A 27,127-nucleotide genomic window follows, 5' to 3' on the forward strand; every position below is an offset into this window, starting at 1 on the left:
GTGAAACATTCACGTGACTGGAAAGAAAGTGAGGCTTACGATGCGTCCCAATTCGCATAGGCTACTTTCCGTCCTAAATAGTATTTGAAAATAGAATTAGTACGTTCCAAATCGTAGTATGTTGAAATGAGTGTTCCAAAAGAGACCCGGATTGTCTACTATATCCGGTCAGAATCCGAAGTGCAGATCGGTGCACACTCTAACGGCTGATATTGCCCTCAACCCATCGCGCGTTGGAAGAGAATAGAGTGCCAAAGTGATGACGTCACTTTGTAGGACAACTACAGTACGAAGTTAGCTGCGCATGGGCTCCCTCGAACGAAAAGCTATGCATTTTCCCCATATACGTTTGGAAAATCGCAAAAAAATAAGATCTGTGTTTAACAATGAGTTGTGACCCTCACACGTTTTGTCTGTCAAGGTAATCTTTACAAGTTAATCAAAAATTTAGACATTTTGAAGCCTATATAAAGATTTTAAAAAACACAAGCAGGTTATAACTGTGTTTTATGTCATAGATCAAAACGTGAAAATATTTTGAGGCTTTGTGTTCACCACAAACCTTATTTCAGGTGTTTTAGCAAAAACCCATTCAAAAATCCCATAGGCTTTAGAGCGAGGGAACCGGGAGTGCTAAAATGCTAACTCAATCTGCGTTTTGGCCAACAGAGTGACGTCGTGACTTCGGCACTCTAAGGTCTGTGGTGAACAAAGCCTCTAAATATTTTCACATTTTGATCTATGACATACAACACACAGTTATAACCTGCTTGTGTTTTTTTAAACTTTATATGGGCTTCAAAATGTATAAATTTTGGATTAACTTGTAAAGATTATCTTGCTAGACAAAACGATTTTCCAAAAGTCTATGGGGAAAATGCACAGCTTTTCGATCGATGCGCCGCTTTTCGTTGATCAAATGTCTCTCTGAAAACAAAACGCGTGCCGACATGGAGCTTCATGAGAAATTGTGCTGTGTAGCCTACTTGATAAGCGCTTTAAAGCTTCAGTGTCATAATGTAACATCACAGTTTGACATTGCCTGTAGTTTGCATTACCCTGTTCAACAAACACTGCATTTGGATCCTCAACCTTTATGTCTCAGAGCAGTAACGTTACTTGACAGAAATATCAGCCCTCTTCCTGCTAAATTGTATGGTTCTTGGCCAGAATAAACTGCAGTGTAACAATTTTAACATTTCAAATGTATGTATGTACGGTCTAATTACAATACCACAATGTTTCCCTCGGGTAACTGCAATATTTGTGGACAGATATTTCTTTTTGCTCCAATATTCTTGTTTTTTGTCCAATTCCCAGTCCTGCCAAGAACAATATCAAGAAAAAGGAGCTATTGGGCATGCATTACATTTCTGACAACACAGAAATGATTTTGTTTTCCCTCAGATGGAACATGGCAGACCCAAAATAAATGTCATAGCACAGAGGAACAGCCAGCACGAGTCAGGTAATTTCACAGCTTATGAAAAATATATGCACCAACAGTATATATTGGCAATATGCACCCTGCAGGGGGGGGCACCAGTGGCATTACTGGCGTTTACTGGGAATATCACAAATGTGCTGCAGTATAAATGTTGTTTATTAATATTAGCATAACAGTCATTTCTAAAATTCTTTATAAACAAATCTGGTCTTGTTGGGTGAGGCACATTCAGAGGCGTTTGCAAATTGACCGATATGTGCAAGCATGGATGCATCTCGATTGGATTTTTCATTCAACATTCCATTGCTGCTACAAACCATTAGTATCAAGAAAATATATGCAGGTCACCTATCTAGCCAATGGAAGCTTGTTTCCACCATAGAATGAAAAATATAAAAGTTAATTGCAAATTTTTATCTCAAGATTCTGACTTTTTTTCCTCACAATTGCGAGTTTACTTCTCGCAATTCTTATATTATTTCTAGGAATTGCGAGATGGAAAGTCAGAATTGCGAGATATAAAGTCGCAATTGCGTGATATAAATTCAGAATTGCAAGATATAAAGTCAGAATTGCGAGATATAAAGTCGCAATTGCAAGATATAAAGTCTGAATTGCGTGATTTAAAGTCGCAATGGCGAGATATAAATTCAGAATTGCAAGATATAAAGTCAGAATTGCGAGATATAAAGTCGCAATTGCAAGATATAAAGTCTGAATTGCGTGATTTAAAGTCGCAATGGCGAGATATAAAGTCAGAATTGCGAGTTATAAAATCTGAATTGCTAGATACAAAGTCAGAATTGCGTGATATAAAGTCAGAATTGCGAGTTATAAGTTCAAAATTGCATGATATAAAGTCACAATTGCGAGATATAAAGTCAGAATTGCGACGTATAAAGTAAGAATTGCGAGATATAAAGTCAGAATTGCGACGTATAAAGATGTAAACTCGCAATTGTGAGAAAAAAAAGTCAGAATTGAGAGATATGAATTCGCAATTCTGACTTTATATCTCGCAATTCTGACTTTATATCTCGCAATTCTGACTTTATATATTTCTATTTATTTTTATATTCAGTGGCGGAAACAAGCTTCCATACTACTAGCCAAAATTCAAATCAGAAATATCATTATTTTTTTTTAATGATTATGATCGGGGAATGAGAATGTACTGCGTAGTAAACCACACACTTCATCTAGACCTTTTTGACCTTTCTTTGACCTCTGATGCTCTTCCATACAGCGGGCCTCTGGACTTATCCATTTAGCACAATCCCTCAACCACACGATTTTAATTTCTAATGCACTCCCACTGACATTATGCGATGCAAATTGAATTAAATCCTGTCTTCCTATGCATCTCGTTCTGGCCTTCAGGGCAATTGATTCGGTTCTCTAATTCGAGGAAGTGGGAGGTATTCTTTGGCTTAGATGAAGCCTCATGGTGGTACTTTCCGTGTTTGCCGTATTGACATCCCATAGATGCATTATCCTCCAGACCGCATTGTTGTAATGCGTTTAGACAAGATCCATATCCCATCCAATTAACAACATCAGCACCGACTGAATTACACTCACATGTGTAAATATCTTTATATCACTTATACATTATCGCCAGGGTGATGGATATCATGAATATGCAACGGGAATTGAGCATCCAAGATTTGAAGCATGATACATGGAGAGGTTGTTCTCGCAAATTTGAATAATTCATGAACACGCATTGAGCGCGGTGCAAAGAAAAGGCTTTTTTTCCCATCAGAAACTTCAAATATCAAAACCTTTAAGCCCAGCATGGGATATATGTGCGACCCTGAGATCAAGAGACTATCAGAGATCAACTGACTAGAAAAATCACTAAGGCTTTAGAAGTTCGATGAAAAAAAAAATTTAAAAAAATTGTTCAAAATGTTCTGAAAAGCTTTAAAGTTACCAAGTTTGCAGAGCGCGTCTAATTGAAATATCCACAGGATGATTCGGATAAAGAGGTAATTTAGTAACAGTAGATCAATACATTTTATGTAGTCAACTGAATTCCCACCAGGTTTCCAAACGCTCCCGGTGATAAAAGCAAACGCTTCTTTAGAAGGAAGTCGTGCAGAGTTCAATTATATTTAAGGATGCAAAAAAAAAAAAGTACAGGAAAAAGTCATTAGCAATGTAAATCAGCCTTTTACAGTATGAATACTTAATTGCAATTCAAAACATCCATTCAATGCGGAAGGAAAACCATATTGCCCATTCTGTCAGGAAAGTAAAAACTGGCTGCTAAACTAAAAAAAAAAAAAAACTATATATATAATTATAATTTAAAAAAACATCCACTTTGTTAAACCAGCCATATTAATGTATGTGTTCAGTCTCAAAGTGAGTGTCATGAAGGATTAGTCAGATTTGTTTGAGCTGCCGACGAATTCTTCGCGGTTGTGGATGCTGAACCACTTGAAATATCCGATTTCTTCCCTTGGGTTGTGGACTTAGATGAAGGACCAGCAACTGTAGACATAATAAAGAGAGTGTATGGTGTTTCTTTGCGATATTAGAAGATAAAATGCTAAAAAAAATAATAATAATAATCGATGGTGTCATTTGTACAAAATTGCTTATGATGCATGTTGTCTGAGCTTTAAATACTCAAATAAACATTTGTTGTTTTTTCTGTTTCTCACAAGCTAATTAGTTACCCGATTCATTTAACATGCGTCAGCCTCTTAAAGGGATAGTTCACCCAAAAATGAAAATTAAGTAATTAATTACACACCCCCATGCATCCCTGAGAGTTCAAGAGATTTCCACGGCGCATGCGCGAGAACTGAACAAGAAGTAGTAGAAGAAAGTAGAGCCAGACCGATATATCGGCAGACCGATATTATCGGCCAATATTAGGCATTTTCCAAACTATCGGTATCGGCAGTTATAATGGCCGATAAATGAATATTTGAATGAATGGAATAAATAAAAATAACATAAAAACAGACGAAACACGCTTGAACCATGTCATGAGTGTTGGAGTTGTATAGTTTGTCCACCAGAGGGCACTCTACCCCCTTCCTGTTGGCAACACTCGTTGAAATGTTCACGATACATACATTGCTTGAATAACAATTAAAAGACCATCCCCATCAGTTCTCTTCCTAACTCAAATAAGCATGACAAAATTTGTGACTATCATGTCCAGTTTAAAAAAATAAATAAATAAAATAAAAAAAAATATTTAATAAATAAATAAGATATATCGAATTTTAAAACCCAAAAATATTTATATTGGTATCGGCCTTCAAAATCCTTTATCGGTCGGGCTCTAGAAGAAAGCAGTTCTCGCGCATGAGCCGCGGAAATCTCTTGAACTCTCGTCTCAGGCCTACAAGGACGAAAAGGAATAGTCGAATAAAGTCGTTATTTTTGTTTGTTTTTTCGCACAAAAAGTATTCTCGTCACTTGATAAACTTATACTTGAGCCACTGTAGTCACATGGAATATTTAATTGTATGTAACATTCAATTACTGATTAGTCTGCGATTTTTAACATACCACAACCAGATTAACATGCTAGATAAACATCACTAGCTGATTAGCCAGCTCTCAAAAGGTGCGTCCCGATCGACAGGGTCTCTAAACAGTGTTGACTGCTCTACTCCCTGAACACGGTGTTAAAAGTCCATGCGTGATGTCAGTTGGGTGATTTTCACTCTCCTCTCCCTGTGAACTGTTGTATCGATGTTTCCTACTTCCCTACGACTTTTACAGTGCCCTTCGAACTGAACGTGTTCGCTCTCACTTTGGCGGAATGTTCACTTACGTATTTATTTCACTGTTACAACTGGGAATATTTGCTTGTTAGCTTAACATAACCGATTAGCTTGTTAGCTTAACATAACATTGTTTTGTTTGTTAGCTAACTGGTTAGCCGATTAGCTTTGTTACTTCTAACTGATTAGCTGTTATTGTACCATACCAGTAATAGATTAACTTGATAGATTATGATTAGAATGTTATTTTAGCTTTTACTGCTACAAAAAGGAATTTGTTTTGTTTGTAGCATTTGTTGTTCTTTTTTAGCTCACAGGTTAGCCACTTAGCTTTCCATGTTTTGTCATTTTTAACACTAGACCATAGGGAAAAGTTAAACCATAGTCTTGATGTTGTATAAGATGTCATATTTTCAAAAACAAATGATCACATTTTTTAGATTATTATTTCAGAAGCATCGTACAATACTACTTTCTCGAATAAACGATTCAATAGCAAATGCATTTTTTAACAGTCACTTGTCGCCACTTAGTGGCGAAACAATGTAATCACTATTTTAAGTACCAAATTTCTATCAAAAGCTGATTTTGATCTTTAAATATGAATCCAAGTACTTATATAATCATTTTAACTATTGCACCACAGAAATAATGATACTATGAGGTTGAAAAGATGGGTTTGTGAAGCTGTTTCATGACAACTCTTTCTAGCCCAATACATGGGTTTCCGGTTTACCAACATACCAGAGGCAAAAAAACAGATTGGTGAGCTGGTCCGCTACTGCAACAGAAGCTTTCCTTATTGTTTGTATATAACTGCTGACTCAAAAAAATGTGATTTTAGTTGGATCTGTTTGTCTGTCTTTAATTTTGCAGTGTTACTGTAATATATGTATGTATTATGTAAGGCTAGTAATGTAATACAGCAGTGCAGCATCTACTGGAAAGCCCGAATTTGCTTTTATATAAGTTACGTTACACTTGTTGGCATTTTACAGACACCACCACTTTCCTACTAGCCTACTACACGAAGAAACACGTCTTTTTTCTGCCTCCCGGATATGTGCGCTAGCAAGCTGTGATGACGTTGCCGAGAAATCCATGTGTAGATTAGGATATTATTTCATTATAACTGATTAGAATGTTAGCTCAGCTTTCCCTGCTATGAAAAGATACTCAGAAATGCTATTTTTCACACCAATTTGTTATACTTTTTCTTAGCAACAAATAAACTGAGGATGTTTAAAAGCGTAAAATAGACATCAAAATGAATTTTTGTGTCACAAACAGCTCTGGTGATTGGCTAAAATTATATATATATATATATATTGAGTGAGTCAGCCAAGAGATGAAAAGAAATGCTAATGAAGGTCTTTCTAGGTTGGACCAGTTGGACATTCTTGGAAATCACACACTTTTATTTAAAACTAAAGACAAAAAAATAGTTCAAAGACAGCCGATGATCATCTTTACCTTGTGATGTCTGGTTTTCTAGCTGAGCCTCCGGTTGATCCACCCACAATTTATATTTAGGGTTGTTTGGGAACCGTTTGGTCAGTCCACAACTTAAACACCGTACAATAGTCTTACGTTGTCGTCTTGGTCCTCCTTCAATATTAAGATTTAATATCATTGTTATGATAGATAGATAGATAGATAGATAGATAGATAGATAGATAGATAGATAGATAGATAGATAGATAGATAGATAGATAGATAGATACTTACTTTTTTGTCTTACGGTGGATGTGACACCTGGTACCAGTAAAGTGCAACATTTCTTGCAAATGGTTCTCTTCACTGATGGATCTCTGTCAGGAAAAAGCATCATACTTTGTTGAAGCTCCATCACTGATATTTGTTTATGATAAATAATAATCCTATTTATGAGAAACTACTCACTGTCTGAGCACCAGTCGTTTAGAGATGGTCTTCTGAGTGAAGCAGTAAAATCTTGCTAGTTCAATATTCTCTGGATTTTGAGCCAAAACGCAGTGAGCAGCCTGGGGTCGAGAAAACCTCATGAGAATCTTTGGAGATAAAGAAATCAAATAGATCTGATAGAAAATCTATCGTTAACTAACCTGATAGAGGAAGTTCAGGCGTTGATATGCTTCTTTATCTTTTATGTTCCCGGCCATGTTTCTTTATAGACGTTTGGCTGTCACTCCAAAGTGTGAACTGCATAACGTGACATGTTTTTTATTCCTTCTGCTCGCCATGTGCGGGGGCTAAAAACACTATTTTGCTTTGTATTGCCATCTAGTGGAGAAGCGGTTTAATGATATCTTCATGAAATATGTTTTGTGAAATGACAACATCGCGCCTTCTAGCGACTCAACATGATATAGGCTAACCTATAACCCTTGAGACGGGAGTTTCTTTCTTTCTTTCTTTCTTTCTTTCTTTCTTTCTTTCTTTCTTTCTTTCTTTCTTTCTTTCTTTCTTTCTTTCTTTCTTTCTTTCTTTCTTTCTTCTCAAACAATCAACATACACAACAAAACAATAATTAAAACCACAAAATTAAACACAACGATCAAAAATATAAACCATATACCATATAATAGTAATATATATATAATAGTAATACAGTTTGAGTTTGTAGTATTTTATTATCTGTGTGCATAGTTAGAGTTGTATAAATTATTTTTGCAAGTAGGATATAACTAAATCATTAGAATCTAAATAACAGTTGAACTTTGCAACATGGTTTTCAAATATCCAGTTTCTGAAAATGATAGTTAATGTAATCATTGATTTGTCAACTGTAACTAAGCTGCTATTATTGTGAATATGACTTTTAAATGGGCTACATTCTTGTGTGTATGTGTGTGTGTGTGTGTGTGTGTGTGTCTGTGTCTGAGTCTGTGTGTACAGAGTCTGTGTATTTGTGTCTGTGTCAGTTATTAATTTGCCTTTGTGGAGAATAGTTTATATTCAGTTGACAACATCCGAGTGGTTGTGCAAAAACTAATTTCACCCATTTCCAGACGGCCCTTTAAAATAATTTATATCAGGATTTTTCAAACATTTTGTACGGTGTGAGCTAAATGTGTAAAATGGATATTTCTAGAGTATTTGTTTCTTCTTTCTTCTTTATTTATTGCCGTTTCTTTTCTATCTATCTATCTATCTATCTATCTATCTATCTATCTATCTATCTATCTATCTATCTATCTATCTATCTATCTATCTATCTATCTATCTATCTATCTATCTATCTATCTATCTATCTATCTATCTATTTATCTATCTATCTATCTACACTGAAAACAAATATTTTCATGATTTGTAATCACAGCATTATTTATTTTGTCAAATCAACCTAAAAAATGTATGTAGTTTCTGATGATTAAATCAATAACCTTCATTGCATTAACTCAATTTTTCCATTTCATTGAACTTAAATTTTTAAGGCAGCAGGTTACTTAATTTCTTTAAGTTAAACCAACAATATCTATCTATCTATCTATCTATCTATCTATCTATCTATCTATCTATCTATCTATCTATCTATCTATCTATCTATCTATCTATCTATCTATCTATCTATCTATTTATCTATCTATCTATGCCAAAGGGAGGGGGGGTCCAATGGGTGTTGGGCGCACAAAACTGGCAGTCAGAAGTCTCTTTCTCCACATTGGGCGCGCACACACACACACACACACACACACACAGGGCCCTTCCTCACATGTCTCCAGACTAGTCTGTCAAAACACGCAGCATGTGAAGCCCCTGCGATCCACCAGATTGGAAAACTTTCTCCCTGGATAACGTTAGCTACTTCATTAAGCGGCTTTAAATGTGCATCTTTTCCGGATAATATTTTGACGGTCTTCCTCTCCTCTTTCTCACACATTGGCTCAGAGGGCTTTCTCTGGACTGAGATGGTGCAATGCTCCGCAGGACAGCACCGCGTGTATGTTGGTTGTGGATCCTGCTCTCCAGTGTGTTAGTATGGAGAGTTCACTGCGCCAGTGGGCAGAGCTGTCATGAGGTTAAAACCGCTTTCCAGCTGCGCCAAGTCGGTTCATTAAGATGGGTTCCGGAGACCGCAGCAACAGGTTCGTTATAACGTTACTGTTACTGTGGGAAGCGCGCGGTATCTAATAGGCTATACATAACACATAAAACATATTCTCCACATTATTCCCAACTGGCTTTCTTTATTTAGTTTAACGTTACTTAGCCTACTAAGAAAAAAATACCGCCAACTGAACTCAGGATGACCAATATCTGCTCATGTTGTCGCCATTAAACGGCTAATTTTTAGCTAAATTTGAACCGTAACACGATAACGAATCGTAAAAACAATAACCTGAAAAAATGAACAACAATAAAACGTTGTTTTCGCAAAGTAAAAAAAGTAAGCCTAATTAATAAAATATTAAATATACTAACGTTAAAAATAAATGTAACAGCTTTCCCCAAACTGACAATTATTTTAATAAAATGCACGTGACTTGAAGGGATATTAACACACACACACACACACACACAAAATCTGTCATCATGAGTTTCTTTAAAAAATAAAAGATGTCTCACAAAAAAAAAAAAAATCATGAGTTTCTTTCTTCTATTAAACACAAAAGAATATATTTTGAAGAATGTTGGTAATGAAACCAAGGTAAGCCGTCATTTGTTTACCAAATCCTTCAAAATATATTCTTTTGTATTCAGCAGAAGAAATAAATTCCTAAAGGTTTAGAGCAATTGTACGGTGAGTAAATGATGACAGAACTTTCATTTTTGGGTGAGGTATACCTTTAAACTTTCAGGCCTATATCATCTTTATAATTTTCTTATAGATATTGTGAGTGATCATTTTTCCCTTTTTTGACCATTTAGTCGCCTTTTCCACTTAATTTAAATAGTCTTGTCAAATTTTTAAAAGTGTATTCATATTTTTATTATATGAGGTCATCATAATAGCCTAAAATATATTGTTTAGATGAGTTATAGCAAGTCAGACAGTTATGTGTGAATTAATTAAATATCCAAAAATATTTGCATATTAATTTGTATACTAGGCTATCTTAGTTTATCTACTGGCTACATTGTGTGAACTGTAATGTAAAGTGTTGTCTAACAAATAAGTCGTGATTACGGAGCATAAATCAGAAATGTCAGTGGTGTTGACAAAATTAGGAGTGTAGGATACACTGTCAAATGTTTTTCATGTTCCACATTTCGTGTTAAATCAAAAACGCATTCCTGAATAGAAGGCATCTCAAAAATGTTTGGGTGTTCCTACGAAATTGTAAGCTGGGCATATTTAGTTTCTCAAGTTCTTGTTTATGGAAAGGATACATTAGAAATGTATGACCATTACAAAACAAAGTTTTATTCTTAGTACGTAGCTACGTTTTGAGGCATTGCTCCATGCGTATTAAGCGCAGAGGAGGTGAGAGAGGTCAGCAGAATGTCGGTGATCACAGTCAGCTGTTCTAATGCGTGGCTTATGGGGTCCCATTGGTGTAAAATTGGTTACATAGGATAGGGCAGGGTGACTGACAGAGCAGATATCGTCTGTCTTGATCACATGTGCTCTCTTTACATGCACTCTCTTGGTGTACAACCAAATATGTGTTATTTCTGTCCCATATGATTATTTTAATATCATAATATCAAGTTAAAGTTAATATCATATCATTAAAAATACTTAGAAACATTATTGTATTTTTAAATAATTAAATCTGTATTTTTTTGTTGTGTCCCTTTATTGTACAAAAAAATTGCAGCCAATCAACTTGAATGTTTAATTTATTTCAACTTAAATTACATTAAACTGACTTTCACAGTTTTCTTCTTTTTTATAAGTTTTAAAAGATCATTTTTAACTTATTTTGATGAGTTAAAGCAATGTAAAAACATATCTTGTCATAACTTATAGATCATATAATTTTTTTTTATTATATTGTCTTAATTTTTAAGTGCTGAAGGTCACTTTTTCCAGAACTTGTAAGATTTTTGTTTTATTTCTGTTGTAAAATTATAAAAACTGTTAAAATGAGGGATGTTGTACTTTTTTTTTCGAATAATTTAATTTGAAACTCTTTTTTTTTTGTTATTTACAGTATGTGTACAATTTATATAAACTAAATCACACAAAATATAAAAATCCACTCCAAATCAACTTGACGGTTAATGATCAAAATGTTTATTTGTAGTCGGTACCTCCCATTAAACAGCAAAAAAAAGTCAAATTTGAACTGTAAATGAATTTACGATATGCGAAACAATAACTGAAACGTCAAAAATATGTAGGGTAAAAACAAACCAAACATTTGTATGATCACATAAATACTATTTACATGTAATACATGTAATAGATGTAATACATGTATTACAATAAATACTGTATTGATCCTCCACAGATGCAGATCTTCTCATCTGCAAACACCAGGGTCCCACATGTTGCACCCGTAAGATGGAGGAGAGCTACTACGCCGCCGCCCAGAGAGACACACACCACACCATTCTCTCCTATAGCTTCGAACTCAAATATCTCATCTTGGGCCATGCCTCTACGTTCCAGGGTATGTATCGATATTTAGTGACGTCTTTTGTCAAATAGATACTTGGTCAGGTGCTTTTTTAGCATTTGCAGCAAGAGCAAGAGGTCATGGGATCAAGTCCCGGCCACAGCAGGTGGTTCACACGTTCACTACATGATGTAGCTTTGTACGCATGTATGGATACTCTAACATCTCATGAGTCGTATACTGTGACTTTGGAGATTTGCTTTTTGTTCTCTCTTTTTCACGCTCACAGAATGATCCTTTATCTGTCTGAGGTCTCCTGTGAAGCCGTACATGTGTTTCTTAGAGGTTGACTGGTACTGTAGGATTAGGCCTTTCAGAATCAGTGTTTGAATAAAACGTACAAAAAGAACCAATCAGAAAGTTGTTTCACACACACGCTTAGCTCTACTCCAGTGAGTTTTCCATTGATAACATATGACGTTATAAACCATCAAATTTACAACTCCAAAACCTCGCCCAACCAAATATTTAAGTTCATCCAATTTGTCCACCCAAACTTGCACAAAAACCCTTTCAGGTTCATAGGAAAAGGGCACAGCCGCTGTCCTCTCTGTCTTCGCTGCCAGCCGAGTGAATATTTAACGAGTTTAAAGCAAACCAAGAGAGAAATGTTGAAATTCTTGGCGTATCCGTGGAGATCCGTCTCACTGCACTTCAATGTATTGCTCTATAATGAGAGCTTTTGAAAAGATCAGTTGTCCTTTTCTGCTACTTTTCGCATGGTTGTAGCTGGTGTCCTGTTTGAAAGAAAGAAGGTCTGTAAAGTGTTTTTCATTCCCACGTGAAAGAGGATTTTTAATGTAGATCGCTTTTTGTCTATATGGCTGTGTGTTTAAGGGGGAAAGTAATAATTCAAGTGCAAACCTTTTGGACTCTTTTTGGGAATGTGTCTGTTCAAGTCTTAGTTCACCTAAAACATCTGTTCTTATCAGTATGATTTTCTGTCTTCCATGGAAGAAAACGGAGAGGTCAAGAAAATACCCCAATGAGAAGACGTGAGAACCAAATATGTTTGATTTTGTTGATCTGAAAAGTCATCTCTGCCCTTTGTACTGGAGTAATTCCATTGTAAAGCAAATCCAACATATGCTTCTCACATACTAGCTATCCAAAAGGCACTAAAAATACTGTGTGCCTCCTTCTCTTGATCTAAATTCAGACCTGGACTGGGTACAGTGAGTGGAGTTAGTCTGACTATAAAGAAGGACCCATATTAAATCCAACAGGCACTGAGTTAATAGAGCTATCAGGGGTTCAGTCATCCAAGTTGACCCATCTATCCATCTTCTCAGAACATTCTGCTGTCCCAGAGGTTAGAGGTCAGTTGTGGTGATTCCCAGGTGCCCTCAATGACCCCTGCGATCTGCATGACTTCCCCCCACATGCCTCCATCACCCAGAACCATATGAGAAGAACCCCATTACACGATCCAGGCATAATCCCCTGCCATGTCACCTGATACCTGTTTGGATGTAGTTGCCAAGATACACCCTAGTCTGAATTTTTAGGCATATTTTCTTGCAAAACCTCAAAGGCTTGTTATAGAATGATTCTTATGGTGTCTTAGTATCGTTGGCCAAACAGGTGTTCTTTTATTCCTTCATCAATGAAGAGGAATCATAACTTTTGGCTTGGTGTTAGTATGCTAGTCATTCTCACAGAAATAAGACAGAGCTGGAATGCTTTGGTTGTTGTGAATGAGATGACACTAAGGCAAACTGCACTTTGAAGGCTTCTACCAGCTGTCTACTTAAGTACCCGTCAGTCACATGTCTTACAAAAGTTAATATGCCATTGTAAATAATGTGCATGGTATAACTGACTATGATCCATTTGGACCCCGTAGGCAAACTGAGGTATAAGATGTCGCCCTGACTGCTAAAATTGGTAATAAGCTAGTCGCATGTGTCACATATCTCCAAACTAACCTTCGGCCCAATAGCGGCAGTCCAAAAGATCCACGGATTAAATGTTGTCAGCTTCCATTAGTCCAATGGAAAGAGAGATTAGATGCATAAGAAAGAGTTGTAAGCAATGTGAGACAAGGCAACAGACTATGTTTGACCCTCTCGTAAATGTCAAATAAAATCACCGCAATTGTTAGTCCACTCATGTTACGAATGTCTATGGAAAGTTGTTTCCGCCATAGAATGAAAAATATAAAAGGTAATTGCGACTTTTTATCTTACAATTCTGACTTTTTTTCTCACAATTGCGAGTTTACTTCTCGCAATTCTGACATTATTTCTCAGAATTGCGAGATATAAAGTCAGAATTGCGTGATATAAAGTCGCAATTGTGAGATTTAAAGTCAGAATTGCGAAATATAAAGTCAGAATTGTGAGATATAAAGTCGCAATTGCGAGATATAAAGTCAGAATTGCGAGATATAAAGTCAGAATTGCGAGATATAAAGTCAGATTTGCGAGATATAAAGTCAGAATTGCGAGATATAAAGTCAGAATTGCGTGATATAAAGTCAGAATTGCGTGATATAAAGTCACGATTGCGAGATATAAAGTCAGAATTGCGAGATATAAAGTCAGGATTGCGAGATATAAAGTTAGAATTGCGAGATTTAAAGTCAGAATTGCGAGATATAAAGTCAGAATTGCGAGATATAAAGTCAGAATTGTGAGAAATAAAGTCAGAATTGCGAAATATAAAGTCAGAATTGTGAGATATAAAGTCAGAATTGTGAGAAATAAAGTCAGAATTGCGAAATATAAAGTCAGAATTGTGAGATATAAAATCGCAATTGCGAGATATAAAGTCAGAATTGCGAGATATAAAGTTAGGATTGCGAGATATAAAGTTAGAATTGCAAGATTTAAAGTCAGAATTGCGAGATATAAAGTCAGAATTGCGAGATATAAAGTCAGAATTGTGAGAAATAAAGTCAGAATTGCGAAATATAAAGTCAGAATTGCGAGATATAAAGTCAGAATTGTGAGAAATAAAGTCAGAATTGCGAAATATAAAGTCAGAATTGTGAGATATAAAATCGCAATTGCGAGATATAAAGTCAGAATTGCGAGATATAAAGTCAGAATTGCGAGATATAAAGTCAGAATTGCGTGATATAAAGTCACGATTGCGAGATGGAAAGTCAGAATTGCGAGATATAAAGTTAGAATTGCGAGATTTAAAGTCAGAATTGCGAGATATAAAGTCAGAATAGTGAGATATAAAGTCAGAATTGCGAAATATAAAGTCAGAATTGTGAGATATAAAGTTAGAATTGTGAGATTTAAAGTCAGAATTGCGAGATATAAAGTCAGATTTGCGAGATATAAAGTCAGATTTGCGAGATATAAAGTCAGAATTGCGAGATATAAAGTCAGAATTGCGTGATATAAAGTCAGAATTGCGTGATATAAAGTCACGATTGCGAGATATAAAGTCAAAATTGCGAGATATAAAGTCAGGATTGCGAGATATAAAGTTAGAATTGCGAGATTTAAAGTCAGAATTGCGAGATATAAAGTCAGAATTGCGAGATATAAAGTCAGAATTGTGAGAAATAAAGTCAGAATTGCGAAATATAAAGTCAGAATTGTGAGATATAAAGTCAGAATTGTGAGAAATAAAGTCAGAATTGCGAAATATAAAGTCAGAATTGTGAGATATAAAATCGCAATTGCGAGATATAAAGTCAGAATTGCGAGATATAAAGTTAGGATTGCGAGATATAAAGTTAGAATTGCGAGATTTAAAGTCAGAATTGCGAGATATAAAGTCAGAATTGCGAGATATAAAGTCAGAATTGTGAGAAATAAAGTCAGAATTGCGAAATATAAAGTCAGAATTGCGAGATATAAAGTCAGAATTGTGAGAAATAAAGTCAGAATTGCGAAATATAAAGTCAGAATTGTGAGATATAAAATCGCAATTGCGAGATATAAAGTCAGAATTGCGAGATATAAAGTCAGAATTGCGAGATATAAAGTCAGAATTGCGTGATATAAAGTCACGATTGCGAGATTTAAAGTCAGAATTGCGAGATATAAAGTCAGAATTGCGAGATATAAAGTCAGAATTGTGAGAAATAAAGTCAGAATTGCGAAATATAAAGTCAGAATTGTGAGATATAAAGTCAGAATTGTGAGAAATAAAGTCAGAATTGCGAAATATAAAGTCAGAATTGTGAGATATAAAATCGCAATTGCGAGATATAAAGTCAGAATTGCGAGATATAAAGTTAGGATTGCGAGATATAAAGTTAGAATTGCGAGATTTAAAGTCAGAATTGCGAGATATAAAGTCAGAATTGCGAGATATAAAGTCAGAATTGTGAGAAATAAAGTCAGAATTGCGAAATATAAAGTCAGAATTGCGAGATATAAAGTCAGAATTGTGAGAAATAAAGTCAGAATTGCGAAATATAAAGTCAGAATTGTGAGATATAAAATCGCAATTGCGAGATATAAAGTCAGAATTGCGAGATATAAAGTCAGAATTGCGAGATATAAAGTCAGAATTGCGTGATATAAAGTCACGATTGCGAGATGGAAAGTCAGAATTGCGAGATATAAAGTTAGAATTGCGAGATTTAAAGTCAGAATTGCGAGATATAAAGTCAGAATTGTGAGATATAAAGTCAGAATTGCGAAATATAAAGTCAGAATTGTGAGATATAAAGTTAGAATTGTGAGATTTAAAGTCAGAATTGCGAGATATAAAGTCAGATTTGCGAGATATAAAGTCAGAATTGCGAGATATAAAGTCAGAATTGCGTGATATAAAGTCAGAATTGCGTGATATAAAGTCAGAATTGCGTGATATAAAGTCACGATTGCGAGATATAAAGTCAGAATTGCGAGATATAAAGTTAGAATTGCGAGATTTAAAGTCAGAATTGCGAGATATAAAGTCAGAATTGCGAAATATAAAGTCAGAATTGTGAGATTAAAAGTCGCACTTCTGTCATTTTTCTCAGAATTGCGACTTTATAATCACCCAATTCTGACTTTATATCTCGCAATTCTGACTTTATAACTCGCAATTTCGACTTTATATCATTCATTTCTGACTTTATATCACGCAATTCTGACTATATCTCACATTTCTGACTTTATATCTCGCAATTCTGACTTTATAACTCGCAATTGCGACTTTATATCTCGCAATTCTGACTTTATAACTCGCAATTCTGACTTTATATCTCGCAATTCTGACTTTATAACTCGCAATTGCGACTTTATATCACGCAATTCTGACTATATCTCACATTTCTGACTTTATATCTCGCAATTCTGACTTTATAACTCGCAATTGCGACTTTATATCTCGCAATTCTGACTTTATAACTCGCAATTCTGACTTCATATCTCGCAATTCTGACTTTATATCTCGCAATTTCGACTTTATATCATGCATTTCTGACTTTATATCACACAATTCTGACTTTATATCTCAAAATTCTGACTTTACAACACGCAATTGCGACTTTATATCACGCAATTCTGACTTTATATCTCGCAATTCTGACTTTATAACTCGCAATTGCGACTTTATATCACGCAATTCTGACTTTATATCTCGCATTTCTGACTTTATATCTCGCAATTCTGACTTTATATCTCGCAATTCTGACTTTATATCTCACAATTCTGACTTTATATCTCGCAATTCTGACTTTATAACTCGCAATTGCGACTTTATATCACGCAATTCTGACTTTTTATCTCGCAATTGTGAGAAAAAAAGTCAGAATTGTGAGATAAAAAGTCACAATTATTTATTTTATTTTTATATTCAGTGGCGGAAACAAGCTTCCATAAATGTCTGTGTCTAGGTTGACTATGAAATAGCTGTTCATGTCATGTCTTTTATTTTCTCTTCCCACAGATACCTTCCATTCCCTACTCTCCTTCACGCTAAACAATACCTACTCGCTCTTTGACAGCACCTACAAGACAATCTCTCAAGACGCAAGACCTTTAGTGTCCACCCTCTTCTCGGACCTTGATCTCTACCTCCGTGGCGATGCCAATATCTCCGTGGAACAATCCGTCCACAGTTTCTATGACAAACTCTTCCCGTTGGTGTACCAACACCTGGTCAATCCTGGCTTCGGCTCTCCTGTTTCTACCTGGTCCTCCGAAGGAAGCGAGTGCCTACGTGCCACAAGGCATGACGTCAACCCCTTCGGCCCTCACCCACAGGCACTTGCTCGGGGACTGTCTAGTGCACTTGTGGCTGGTCGTGCCCTCAATCGGGCGCTGGCAATGGGCGCCGAGGTTTTGAATGTCACCGAGTCGGTGGGGTTGACAAAGCAGTGTGGACGTGCACTGGTGGGGATGTTGTTCTGCCCGCACTGCCGCGGACTGACCCTGATCCGGCCATGCGGAGGGCTGTGTCTCAATGTGATGCGAGGGTGCCTGACAGGCCTGTCTGAGCTGGACAGGCCCTGGCGACACTATGTAGCATTGCTGGAAGTGCTGAGCGGGGCACTAGCAGGGGGATACGAATTGGAACTGGCACTTCTACGCATCCGGGAAAGAATTAATGATGCCATCCTTAACGCGCAACTGCATGGGCCACATCTCAGCGCCGTGGTGAGTCATGCTACTCTCTGATTCATAGAACACATTTATTTTTATTCCACAAACGAGCTACACCACCATATGCTGGACTAATCAGGCTGGGCACGCATCAACTTGCAGCAGCATGTTCGCTGATTGGTGGATATCAAATGTCTCGGCCAATCATAGGCTGTGGAGTTGCAAGTGTTGAACATGCTAATAGCCTTATAAATTAGCTTCTAGCCTAAAAAAATTGTATTTTCACAATGGAGCCCAGTGATTTATTATATATATATATATCTGCAAGGGATTTATTAATAGCTCAATGATTATGTGGTAATTCGACACGTTCTGTAAAAAACGTGTTGGTCATGACAGTGTGACTATGGCTGTCTGTAAGTGAATACCCAGCCCTGAGGCTATTCATACCATCAACGCCAGAGTCTGCGCGCACGCCATAGGACGGCCGTCTGCCAGTCTCTCTCACTTCACTATTTCACTGGAACTGTGACTGAGGGGGACGCAGGGGTCAAGGGTTTCGTGACAGCTCGGCTTTGCACCTATCATGTCCTGGTGCTGACAGCTCTCTATGGGTAGGTCAAGTTTGAGACCGCATTCCCACAAATCTGTTTCAAAGGGCATAGACTTGCCAGTCAGAATGAGAGATATTATTACTTAAGCCCTCAACCGCAGGTCCCATAAACTCCAACACCAAGCTTACCACTTTACAATGGAGGCTGCTTGTGAGAGTTCGACCCCCCCTTTAACACTCCATCGATGGATCAAGTGTTGCTCACTCACTGATGCCACGAGGCTGGAATGACTTTAGTTTCACGTTACCTGGTCTTATGGGTTGGACAAGAGCTCTAGAAAAGTTGTTAGATGCAACCCCAAAAACACACTTTACGCTGGTGATCCTGCTTTGGGACCCGGAGTTTACATTTGACATAAATTTACAGCCTTATGCTCAACCACTAATAACCATCTTTGTAAGTCCTTATTTAAAGTGGTACTTTTGCTATTTTTATTTTGGTTTTCGAAGAAGAGGGAATGTCACGCTACTTGTCCATGTTGGCGTCTAGCTAAATTGGCTGCTGCTAGTTGTAAAAAAAAAAGAGAGAGAGAGATTCTAAAGAACAACTTAATTGTTTATAAGATGTCTATATGTGGCATCCAGTGTTGACATGGAGGACTATGGTGCCTCTCCAGTCCCTCACGCTGCTTGTGGTCTGGTGCTATCTTGGTGCTGCTTGAGTTGTTTGGGTGTTGTCTGGTCCCAATTAGCCTGATGTCCTGCATGCAAATTCACCTCTGGACAAAGACGGCTCCCGTGAACTGGCCGGCCCCTTCCCAAAATGCAATGCAGCTAGCGAGGGGCCAGAGTAGGGGAATGAGAAAGTTCGCCTAATCCTTAGATAAATAAAGCGCTGCAGAAGATATACAAATACAAACACGTTTACACACGCTCACATGGGCATCCTGTTTTGTAAATTTCGGTACATGAAATGGTAAAATACGGCAAAACAAAACTATTTTTTTGATTTATCTTATTTTTATGTTGTTTTTTTGCGATGGTGAAATACGGTGTATGAAAATGTGAATAACAAATATAAATACGCATTTTATGTACAGAAAAGTTAATTCAGTATCTAAATACAGTTAAACCTCGAGATTATTGTGCAAGACTGTTCCAATTAAAAAGAGTGTTTTTGTACCATTTATCAGTGGCCACTAGATGGAGTAATGTCTTTGAATTGGTGCGAGTCCATTCAAGCAGGCTTAAAATTGTGCCATTCACCATGTTTTTTTCAAACACATCATAATTCAGTGGATCTTTATTCCTCATCTCTCTCTTTCAGGTTGGTAAAGTTTGTGGTTCCTTGACTGAATCGGTTTCCTCCACTCCAGTCAGTCTCACCTCAAGAAGTTTGACTCCTTCAGTAAACCCTACCATTGGACTTCAAACCACAGTCACGTCCTCCAGTCCGACAACACTACCTGAAACAGGCAACCAACATGAGCACATAACGCTAAAAAAAAGGTGAGAAAATGTCATGCATCAATTGTTGAACATATTTTGACCCTTTTACTGATAATTTTTGCTGATAATTTACTCACCCCCATGTCATCCAGACCAATATGTCCATGTCTTTCTTTCTTCAGTCGAAAAGAAATTAAGGTTTTTGATGAAAACATTCCAGGATTTTTCTCTATATAATGGGCTTGAATGGGAACCAAACGGTTCAAGCTCCAAAAGTTTCAGTGCAAACGATTCCAGATGATGAATAAGGGTCTTATCAAGCGAAACGATCGCTAATTTAAAAAATAGATAACAAAGTTTAAGTTTTATAAGCACAAATGTTCGCCTTGCTCTGTTCTGTGATGCACGTTCGTGACTCTCCTGTTCGAACTCGTTCATCAATATGAACGAATCTTTTCCCGAGTCAACTCGTTCATTTCGTTTGTTGAATCAACCAAATGACACGAAAAAAGATTTGTTCATTTTGATAAACGAGTTCGAACAAGAGTCACGAACACGCATTGCGACCATTTGAGCTTATTAAACTTGAACTTGAACAGTTTGCACTGAAACTGTCTTTTGGACCTTGAACCGTTTGGTTCTTATTGAAGTCCATTATATCCTGGAATGTTTTCATCAAAAACCTTAATTTCTTTTCGACTGAAGAAAGAAAGACGTGGATATCTTGGATGACGTGGGGGTGAGTAAATTTTCAGCAAAAGTTTTTTGAAAAGTGAACTACTCCTTTAAATCCTTACAAATCAGGTTATATATAGTAACTTCCCTGCTGTTTGTCTCCTCTAACATCTGCACTTGTCGGTGACCCCAGGTCTCTGCCTCTGAAACCTTCCAAAAACAACAAACCCAGAAGCCTGAAAAAGATTTCAAAGTAAGTGTGTATTAAAGGGGACCAATGAACATTTATAGAAATAGCAATTCAGCTTCCAGGTTGTTGTGTTTCACGAATTTCCAATAGTACCCTTAAGATTTTTTAATCTAATAATTATCTCTAATTATTTTGTCATAAAAATGACTTTGGCTGTCAGCCTAAGAATGTTCTAATTATTAATCTCACATCAAATGAACATGTGTGAGCAAGGAAGAACGCTGTCAGCATTAATAACAGTCACAAACAAGCATGGGAGACCAATCTGCCGCTTGTATCCATCAGTGTTTGGGCATGTTTGATTAGAAAAGCGTGATGACTGAGGCAGAACTAGTTGTGTATAATTATACCTGGTTTGATGCTTTATGATAACTTCCTGAATGCCTGAACTTCCTGCAGGGAGTTTATGGGCTACATTCAGCGATACAAATCGTTCTTCTCCACCCTGCCAGAGATGCTGTGCGAGGGGGAGGTAGTGATGGATGAAAACACCTGCTGGAGTGGAGAAGATGTGGTTGAGAGGTAAGCTCTTGTCAGCCGAATTCAAATTTGTTAAGACATAGATGAATATTGGTCCTATTCCTTTTAAAAGGGATTTACTGTATATACAATTTTCTTTTTTGTCAATGACCCATATTCCTGTTGTAGAGCCAAGAATATCATATTGGCAAGATTTGCACATTGCCATATCATCATCAGTCAATTTCTTTGAGTGGCTCTATATTGATAGAAAATGGAGCATATTGAACAAAAAGAAGATTTACGGTCTGGCTGAAGACTTATTAAACAATTAAACACACAAACACGAGAATGGTGCGTTTTAGTCCAGCCAAAGTCCCAAACCTCTAGCCATAAAGGTCTCTATCCACTCTGGAGGTCGTGAAGTTCATAAGATGGCCAAGTGGAGTGATGGTTGCCATGGATTATCATGGCTTTTCTCCAATCCTCTTCCGGACAGAAGCTTCATTCAGAAAGTTCTGGAGCTCTATTGTGACACAAATGAGATTCCCTGAAAAACACACACTCAAAATAAACATTTGCATATAGGCGGTTTATCAACATATGTGCATTTAAACACATTCTTATTTGGCTTCCGCAAGACAAAATGATCACGACCACTTTGCTTGGATGGAAGTTTTATAATTCCAGATATATCCCCAATCGGGCCTCTTTTGCTCCTCAGAGGTTAGAGATCCCAATCTCCACCCACCCCCTGGACAAATTGCCCCATCGCCATCCACACTATGGCTGGAACGCAGGGCTGGCACCATCCATACTGGGGGCCCCCAGTGGGACAAACACAGGGTAGTCCTGGAGACAGGCCATCGTTACCAACGAGAAAAAATGACTAGCTTGCTAATCTTTTTTCTTTTTTTCTTTTTTTTTGGTTTGTGGAATTGGTATTAAGACATGTCAACTTATTATTACATCAAACTGAATCGTTTTGTCTAAAAGAGAAGGATTTGGTGGTTCACTACATATCATCGATTGGCTGCAAACAGGTTCAATATTAAATGTAAACTCTAAATTTAGCTAAATTTAGCCACATGTTGGCATTTTTACCATTTGGCATTTAAGTAACCACTAAATCTTTATCTTTCAGACAACGTAAATCAGTGGGAAATTATAAAAGCATGCTTCCATTTTGGAAAAGAGATTCCAAAAACTGTTAGCAAAGAAAGATTGAACTAGCTTGCTAATCTGTCACATAAACGAATAGTAATTTTTTTCTATTTGCTGGTACAAAAACTATAGGCTATGTTTGGCTATGTGAACAGAACATGCTTATAGCAATACAATGCTAACAAAATGATACTATGCTATGTATACTTGCTTCCTATGTTATCAATAAAACCAGTAGCATAGTAGTTAACTCATACAACATTTTTTTAACAGTAGTATAATTGTGTCTACCACTTCCTTGGAATTACAGTTTGTTAGTTTAACCATTTTGTGTAAAATGTCAATAAATAATGATTAAACAATGACTCGAGAAGAGACAAATCCCGTTTACTCATCACATTGGAAATGTTAAGTCAAGTTGAGTGCAGTGCATTCTGGGATATTCCTTGCTGTGCGCTCTACATTTTGTAGTAGTAGGTCATCTGGATAATCCAAGCATTCTGTACACAATATACATGATAGCCTATACATTGTAAAAGATAGTGAAATTAGCATGTTAGCATGCTGTGTACAACCTCTTTAAAAGAGCCAACACTGCCCTCCACTGGCTAAAATAAAATAGTAGTTTTCCCCATTTAACGGCTTGAACCTTTTGCTCAGTCTGTCATAAGGAAGAAAAGAACAATGATTGCATGTTTTTTGAATGACCATAATGTATTAGCCATCTAAAAATATTCTGCCACTTGTTAGTGGGTCAAAGAAACACATTGACGGAAAACATGTGTTCACAATATGGCCAAGCTTTCACAGCCTCCAGTCCAAAACATGCATTTTTAGCTTGGACTTTTCAGCTCCATTTGGATAGCTATGTACAATTTCAAATTGAGCGAACAAGGTCATTTTAGAAAACGCTTAGCTGCAGTTGTGGTTCACCTTCCACTGCACAGTGAAGTGTATGAGTGCGTGTTTCATAGGATGGTGAGTTAACCAAGGATATGTTAGCATGTCTAATAACTTGGTGTCAGCCAGAATCCAAGTGACTGGATGTGTGAGGTTGCCGTGGAAACAGTGTGTTTTTGTTTTCATTTTAGGCAACTACCATCCTTAGTCAAAGTCCGTTTGGGTCGTTCATAGTTTCTCTCTCACGTTTTGTCCATTACCGCCGCCAAACTTTCACCCACATAAAAGGTGAAAGGATTGGAAAAGTATGGCCTCTGCTGACTGTTAATCATCGTGAAACGCCACAGTCTCGTTCTCAATGTTGTGTTCATGACTGATTCGACGTGTGTGTGTGTGTGTGTGTTTCTCTGTGGTCTTACACCGCTCGTATCCTCCATTACATCTCTATTAGATGTTGTGTTTTCAATGAGGACTCACCCTTGTGCTCAGCATAACACTTCTTTTAGTTTTTAAGAGTTTAAGACCGAACATACTTCCCTGATGAAAGCTGGTTTAATGTTTTGATAGTATTTAGTTGTACAATTAGCCTAAAGCTAGTAGACTAGCTCTGTTTTTAGCATGGACTAATACCATTTCATTAACTGGTCCAAGCTTACATTTGACAAATTAGGATTTGAATTTCATAGTTTATTTTTCTATTTTTAATGTACATTTGTTCTTTTCCATACAGAATTAACATTCTGTGTAGCATGTTCAGTTTAGCCACACTATACCTCTGCATGATAATAATGCTAATGCTAACAGACACAGTGTTTGGTATAACAAGCCTTCATTTCAATACAGCACAGTGCAATTTTAGCCTATTTAGCTCCTGTTTCAACGGGAATGTGGGTTGTGGGACTTTTGTGCAACTATTTGGTGAATTACCATCTGGAAACCTAGTAAACTATCTACCTAGACAGCCTTTTTTTAACATCTTCACTAGGTTTCATAGCCTACAAATGCTACATGATACACTGTATTTATAGTGGCTGATTGACCTGAAAACCTGTAACGGATACTGTAACTGCATATAGGATATCCAGAGCTTGTATTACAACTTTTTATTGAATTACTCAATTTCAAACAGCTGCTTTAATACAGAACGCCACTGTTAGCTTTGTGCAGTTCAAAGCTGACTAGATATATTACAGCTGTCCTACATTAGCATGGGCCCTTCCCAACTTCATAGACCAGACCACAGACAATAAATAGGATGGAAAACTAGCAACCAGAATGTCTTACACCCGGTTATTACACACATGAGAAGGCGCACAGCTGAATTCATGCTGACGTAAGACGGGATAGCATAGCGTACTCAGATGCTAAACACTAAAGTTGTGTATTGTGAAGAAAAGGACTTGTTGAAATATTAGCACATGGCATCCGTTTTGGCTGCGCTTCGATGCCAAAGGCAGTGACTTGTTGAAAAGCTGCTCGGAGAAACTTCTAATGCACAGCTCATGAAGAACGGATATTGCTAGCTCATTAGGTGCTGAGTTTCATAACCTTCTGAGCAAACATATGAGCTAATCCAGTATAGCAGATAAATTTAATTGGAGTCTTACTCCTCACAGTGTTATATGTGTGTGGTTTCTTTGGGAAAATAAGCAGCGTTTAGTCAAAGGGGAACTCCAAAGTCTTTGGTCTTGAGCTGTGTAAATATTTTCTCTGAGTTTTTTTTCTGGTTTGGATTCATTTAGCTGCTAATTATTGTGAGAAATGTGACAAGCCCACCGCACTGAACTGTAAGACCTGAACCGTTCTCGCTAGCACATCTGTTTAAAGAGCCTGATGTTCTTTGTTGCTTATTTGAAACAGTTTGTCTGTGTCATAATCAAAGTATTTTATGAGGCGGCTTATTTGTTGTGGTCTTTGTTTTATGGAAAGGAAACTTTTTAATCGGTATTTGATTGGATTGTGTGGGGGTAAAACGAGGCAGGCTATGCTAATATTAATGGCGCTCGCTTAGGCAATTTGCATTTACCATAGCTAAAACAGAAAGTATACTTCAGTTTTGTTGTGATTGTGAACGTTTAATGCACGTTCATACCAAGGATATCTATAACGATAACAATAAAGATATAGTTTTAAAAATTGGACATGTTATTCATGCTAGTGACTGATGCTAGAGATGCTAAAGACTACGGTTTTTGGGATCATTGTTAGCGCGTCTGCCTCCCATGCTAGAGACACTGGTTTGGATCCCGCTCAGAGCAGGTCGAGTTATTCTGGTAACATTTGGTGCCGTGACCCGGATGCGAGTGAGGTTTATTGGGGTAAGTGTAAAGGAGGCAAGCGAGTAACAGTTGTGCGTGTAAACTTCACTCCCCTGGCCTCAAGAGCTAGAGGCTGAGGTCTTTAGTGTCAGTTTTGCATGCCCACCTCCCATATGACAGATGTCGGTTTGAATCCAGCTCCGATCGGGTCGAGTAGGACCGGTCCCAGACAGCAAACCGACATTGAATCAACGTGGAAACGACGTCTCTCATGACATTGAAACAACGTTGATTTTGCTCATCGAATTAACGTTGAACCAACGTCAGACGCGGCATTCTTCAAAGCTAAATGAAAATCGAAAATTGGTTTGCTTTCATAACGTTGAAACAACGCGTTGATTTCAAGTTAATTTTCCGTTAGTTTTTAAAGAATGACGCATCTGACGTTGGTTCAACGTTAATTCGATGAGCAAAACAATGTCAGATCAACGTTGTTTCGATGTCATATTTCCACGTTGATTCAATGTCAGTTTGCTATCTGGGGTTACACTTGGTTAAAAATCGGGCTGTTTGTGTAGTATGTTGAAAAAAAAAAAAACTAAGGAGTTTCTCAAGTCTGGATATTTTTGATCATTTACTATAAAAGTCCAGAATATTGTAGAGACTTTTCTTTTTGGACTTGGTTTAGTACACATCCACCTAAAAATGCCCAGCAACCACCCTTAAAACCCTAGAAATCAAGAATGTCCTAGCAAAACTAAATGTAATTTGCTTTGTTAATTTAGATTTAGTTAATTCAAATCTGCACATTGCACAAAGGACCAATGTCATTTGTTAAGGCAGTAAGTAGGGCTAGTTTTATGTGTAGTAATCCACTATCCAAAACCATTGATAGATTTGTATTGTGGTTAATCAAAAATGCAACACACTCAACGTGAAGTATGTCATGGAAATGTTATATTCATACTTTGACTTTGTGGCCAGTTCAACAGTCATAATATTGTAAATTTCCATAACATTTCTATTTGTGATGATCCGAATCTTAAGGTTGGCTGTATGTATGTTTATTGAAACACATCGAGCAGATTGTTTCCTCTTTAATTATGCGCATACTGATAGGTAATTTGGCGCACCGAAGAAAGAATGAGCCTTAAAAATGACAGTAT

At 37.0% G+C, this 27,127-nt stretch overlaps 2 protein-coding genes and 1 long non-coding RNA gene across 4 annotated transcripts in view; 1 reads left to right on the forward strand and 2 right to left on the reverse strand.

The window, feature by feature from the left end:
* Nucleotides 1-7,477, reverse strand: part of rpp21 (ribonuclease P subunit p21) — a 13,846-nt gene extending 6,369 nt beyond the window's left edge. Inside the window, exons 1-5 of one of the 2 annotated variants that reach the window (XM_039682215.2) lie at nt 7,284-7,448; nt 7,102-7,202; nt 6,928-7,010; nt 6,673-6,807; nt 3,543-3,946 (exon numbers count right to left, since the gene is read on the reverse strand). In XM_039682215.2, the coding sequence (XP_039538149.1) occupies nt 3,825-3,946; nt 6,673-6,807; nt 6,928-7,010; nt 7,102-7,202; nt 7,284-7,340 (498 nt within the window). In that variant the 5' untranslated portion in view covers nt 7,341-7,448 and the 3' untranslated portion in view covers nt 3,543-3,824. Of the gene's footprint in view, nt 1-3,542; nt 3,947-6,672; nt 6,808-6,927; nt 7,011-7,101; nt 7,203-7,283 lie in introns of those variants that run through there. The other variant, XM_089134636.1, reaches the window with a different exon arrangement.
* A 1,318-nt stretch (nt 7,478-8,795) lies between these two features.
* gpc5b (glypican 5b) overlaps nt 8,796-27,127 on the forward strand; it is a 50,165-nt gene continuing 31,833 nt past the window's right edge. Inside the window, exons 1-6 of the mRNA XM_039682559.2 lie at nt 8,796-9,266; nt 11,580-11,741; nt 17,598-18,307; nt 20,134-20,315; nt 21,124-21,183; nt 21,580-21,702. Of these exons, the coding sequence (XP_039538493.2) occupies nt 9,098-9,266; nt 11,580-11,741; nt 17,598-18,307; nt 20,134-20,315; nt 21,124-21,183; nt 21,580-21,702 (1,406 nt within the window). The 5' untranslated portion in view covers nt 8,796-9,097. The remainder of the gene's footprint in view (nt 9,267-11,579; nt 11,742-17,597; nt 18,308-20,133; nt 20,316-21,123; nt 21,184-21,579; nt 21,703-27,127) is intronic.
* The window catches only part of LOC120486496 (uncharacterized), a 49,066-nt gene continuing 42,908 nt past the window's right edge, over nt 20,970-27,127 (reverse strand). The window contains exons 3-5 of the long non-coding RNA XR_005624199.2: nt 22,024-22,189; nt 21,531-21,675; nt 20,970-21,166 (exon numbers count right to left, since the gene is read on the reverse strand). This is a non-coding gene — a long non-coding RNA (uncharacterized LOC120486496). The remainder of the gene's footprint in view (nt 21,167-21,530; nt 21,676-22,023; nt 22,190-27,127) is intronic.

This window comes from Pimephales promelas, chromosome 2 (genome assembly GCF_988280905.1).
Source record: "Pimephales promelas chromosome 2, fPimPro1.hap1.1, whole genome shotgun sequence".
NCBI classification, from domain to species: Eukaryota; Metazoa; Chordata; class Actinopteri; order Cypriniformes; family Leuciscidae; genus Pimephales; species Pimephales promelas.